Raw genomic sequence first — 4,452 nt, 5'->3', positions numbered from 1 at the left:
GGTAGAGTGGAAAATGTACAACAATGAATGAAAGGAAATCTAAGTTCTCTATAAACTTTCATTAAAATCTCAATTAAAAAAATTAAATTCCTTTATTTTTATCTTTATTATTTTGAGTCATCTTTGGCAATGTTGTTGCTGTTATATGCCATTGAGTCAGAACCGACACATTGCTCGCCCTTCAGAAGGTTTTCAGCAACTTTAAGTCACATAGGAGGACATTATCCATTTTACTCCTGGTGGACTCGAAGCACCTGCCTTTGGTGCACCTCCTTACTCACTAGGCCACCATATCCATGAAATAGGGTTGGATGAACTATTACTTTTAATCTTTTCAATATATTTTAATGCATAAATTTCAAAAATTTCTAATATATTTTAAGGTATACTTTGTATTTTAAATGTCATAATACAAAAATGTTCATCAATATACCATTGTGGTGGTGGTTGTTGTTGCTGTTAAGTGTTGTTGAGTCGCAGGCGACTCATAACGACCCTATGAACGAAAGTACTGGATACCTCCCGTATAACTTTCATCCTTTCTCTAGGTTCATAGGGTTTCCCGAGGCAAGCTATTGTGAAAGTGGATACCACTCCTGATTCCAAATCAATATACTACTTAAAATAATTTCTCATGCCACCTGTAGTACCAGAAAAAACAACCTAGAAGACTTCAAAGTGTGCCAACACCCGTCATATGCCGTCCACTCAAGGTATGTCCTAGTTGTGAGGTAATCCCCACAGTCAGCGGAGGTGTGCTTGCCAGTATAGAACAAGTTTCAGTGAGCTTTCAGACCAAGAGAGCCTTGGAAGAAATTCCTGGTGATCTTCCCACAGTCAGTCAATAAAAACCTTAGGATCCCAGTGGTCAGATCTAAAACCGAGCGTGGGAATGTCTTAGCAAAGGGCAGAGTTTCATTCCACTGTGCATGAAATCATCACGATGGGGTAACTAACAACAAATTCCAGCAAGGGTAATTTATCAAGACTTAAGACTGAGCGTGACTTGAGTTTGTCAGACCTTCCTTAAAGGCTTGCTTGAGAGATGAGGAAAGAGAGCATGTGGATGAGGAAAAGGCAGGGGGGAAGGGGGAAGAAATACTAAAAAAGGGAGAAAAGAGCAAAGAAAGGCAGATGCCAGGCCGAGACCAGGGTGACCCTGCTCAGTTAGTGCATTGCCCAGCCCGTGACTCACTCGGTAATACTCCACTGCACGGTGCCTGTTGCGGGTCCCGTTGAAGAACACGTCGCCAGCTTCTTCATAGAGTTTGAGAGCCAGGGAGTGCTCTTCGGTTCTTAGGGCTGTCTGGATGGCTGCCTGGAGAGGGGGACAAAGATGGCTATCAAAGACAGAAAGTTTTCCAACTCTCCCCAGGACCAGAAGTAGCAAAATCCTGATCATTGAGTTCCTCTACTTTTTCTCTGTGCCAAGGTCCTCCATGTCCTGAATTGTCTGTTGTTCTCATAGGACTGGTAAGAAAACAAAAAGATTTCCTGGCAAAGCTTTTACTTCTCATGGTACCAAAGATGATTTACAGTAATAGATTATGTTCAGCATCTAGGCAAACATTTACCATTTCATACTTCAGTACTGGGAGTTCTAGTAGTATAGTCCTTAGGGAGCTGCATTGCTAACATAAAGGCAGTGACTCCCTAACAACTCAAATCTACTGGACAATCTCCTCCCCTGTGATCTATAGCCTTGGGAAAACCTGTTTGAGAGTCCGCTATGAGTCAGTTCCAATTCAACGGAAATGTGGGTTAAGTACTTGTTCAAATGTATTTCAGAAAAATATTAGTGCCTAAAACCTGTGATTTCATAGGGCACTGTTTAGGCTAAGTCTAAGTTGAGCAAGCTAAGTTGATTGGAAATGGCTCTAGGGAAAAAAAAGGTGCAGAAGGCAGAAATCATGAACTTCATGTACAAACAACTGAATTTGGAGAAAAATAGAGATCTTGTCCAATAGCTACATTTTTCAGATGGGAAAATTGCTGCTCAGAAAGAATAAGGAATCTCTTTACAGTTACATCCCTCTCTGGCTCTACCTCCTCTTTAGCAAATATTTTCAAATTCTATTTAAAAAAAAATATGATGAGAAAGCTAGAGATGTACCACCGTATCTCCAACACAGTCATAAGACTTCAAAGAATCTCATGTAGGTCTGATGTCAACAATGACTCTACACATCAATATCAGTGATGGCTTGTGGTTGGGTGGTGAAGACAAGCTCTGGTCAATGAACACCTAAATTATCACCGAATATGTGACCATGCAGAGGGAGAGGACTTGAGAGACAATTCTATCTTCAAGAAGCTCTACCTTTGACCCAATCTCTAACCCCAAAATTTCTTTCTAAGCCCGCATCTCCCATACTGTGATTTTCTGCTGAGAACCCTGACAGCTTCTAGGTTCTGAGGATGAATGTCCTAAGTTTGACAAGAGCCGTAAGCCTGCCTGCCTGTGTTCAAGGTTCAGCTCCCTTGCTTATTAGCTATATCATCTTGAGCAAGTAAGGGCCTCAGCCTCTGGAGCCTCATCTACAAAACGAAAACTATACTAGAAAGCAGGACTTTGGATCGGCTCTGGGTTCAAACTCTGCTGAGAACTTGTATTTCCACTCTAGATATACTGAATAAGAATTTTCATTTTCTTAAGTTCTCCAGGTGATTCTTATGTTAAAATGTAGAACCTATACAACACCCCCATGATACATCTTCAAGGATATGAACATGTACGGCCAAGCACAATCAATAAGAGTGCATCTAAATTCCAAAATCAATCTCCATAATAGTCTATGAGTTTCCTACTGCCAAAGGGGCCCTTTAGAGTAGTGAGAGAAGATCTTCACCCTGAAACCCACAGCGTCCCTTTTCAGCAGGAAGTAGCTAAGAGAATACGCCATCCCCTTTTCCTTATGACGCAGGGTGAAGTCTCTCTCAGGGAGGAGTGATAGGGAATGGCAAAGGACACACTGACAAAGAAGATTAATCAGAACTGGCTTTGACAAGCACTGTGGCATTTGGACAAGAACAAACTGGGAGGAGGGTAGAGAGAATAATGCAACAATGAATGAATGGAAACCCAAAATCTCTGTAAATGTTTATGAAAATTAATAAAATATAATTATAGAAAAAAAATGTAGAACCTATTGAAAGCCCTAATAGAAATTCTTACTGAATTTAATAAGGATCAAACTATATACTATAGGGAAAGTGTTTTAACAAGGTCTCTTGTGTACAACTTAAAAGGGAAAAAAAATAGTAAGCATTAAATCAACATTGCCCAGGCATTATAAAGTCTCAGTTGAGGTGAATTTGTGTAAACTTAATAATGCAGAAAAGTAAGAGATACGGAATAAAATGGGAGGAAATAAGAGAAAGAAAATATATTGAATATATTTTTGCTTTAACAAAGCTTCTTACTTAATATATTATTTAATGTCAGTGCTATGTAAATAATGTGAGATTATTTAATGTTAGTGTTATAAAAATAATACTCAAAACTCATTTTTGTAGAGTGAAAATCAATTTAAATCAACCCTCCAGCAGGTTTTCAGAGACTGCAAATCACACTAGAGGAGAAGCTGCTGGACTTGAATCACCTGCCTTTGGGCTGGCAAAGTATATGCTTATCACACTAGATATTAGAATATAGAGTTCTCTATACAAATAAAATTAATAATAACATGATCATTAGTATGTGATGGCAATGCATCAGCTTGGTAGGTCTGATTCTCAGTGATTTGGCAGTTACATAATGATAACATTTGGAAAATTACATATTGATGTCTATTGGAAATTATGTAATCTTGAAGTCTCCTCCATTCTGTGATCTGTTGCGGTCAACTTTTACTTTAGAATAAAACCAACTTTTTTTTTCTGCATAGTAACCTGGTCTTTGGGAGCTATTCATCTTTGGGAAGGTCTTTCTCTACCCTGACTCTCTTTGGTAAAGTATGATGTCCTTTGTCAGGTTGGTACTTCATGGAAATATGTCTGAAGTATAGGAGAGAAAGTCTTAGAACACTTGATAATAGAAAGAATTCTAGTAGAGTTTCCTTCAAGATATATTTGTTCATACTTCTGGAAGTCTACAGAATATTCAATATTTCATGACTCAAATGTCTCATTTATAAGACTTTCTCACTCATTGCTCAGCTTTCATATACATGTGAAACAATTGAATATATCATGGGTTGGATTAGTCAGACCTTAGACCATACACAACATCTTTGCTTTTAAACACTTTTAAGAAGTCTTTTGCCTCTGATTTATCAACAGAATACATCATTTCATGATTGGTGTTTCCATCAGTGTTGATTATAGGTCCAACTAAAATGAAAGCCTCAACATGGTACGCCAGGGATGCATCCTGTCTCCATACCTTTTCAACATGTATGCAGAGCAGATTATCCGAGAGGCTGGGCTCTATGAGGAGAATTGTGGCATCAG

General features: G+C 38.7%; 1 protein-coding gene across 1 annotated transcript in view; it reads right to left on the bottom strand.

Moving 5' to 3' along the window:
- SH3TC2 (SH3 domain and tetratricopeptide repeats 2) overlaps positions 1–4,452 on the bottom strand; it is a 141,533-nt gene that overhangs the window by 7,160 nt on the left and 129,921 nt on the right. The window contains exon 14 of the mRNA XM_006893752.1: positions 1,196–1,318. Within this exon, the coding sequence (XP_006893814.1) occupies positions 1,196–1,318 (123 nt within the window). The remainder of the gene's footprint in view (positions 1–1,195; positions 1,319–4,452) is intronic.

The sequence above is a fragment of the Elephantulus edwardii genome, unplaced genomic scaffold (genome assembly GCF_000299155.1).
Source record: "Elephantulus edwardii isolate Elephantulus edwardi_28Jun2011 unplaced genomic scaffold, EleEdw1.0 scaffold00130, whole genome shotgun sequence".
NCBI classification, from domain to species: Eukaryota; Metazoa; Chordata; class Mammalia; order Macroscelidea; family Macroscelididae; genus Elephantulus; species Elephantulus edwardii.
This window is presented reverse-complemented; position numbering and strand designations above follow the sequence as displayed.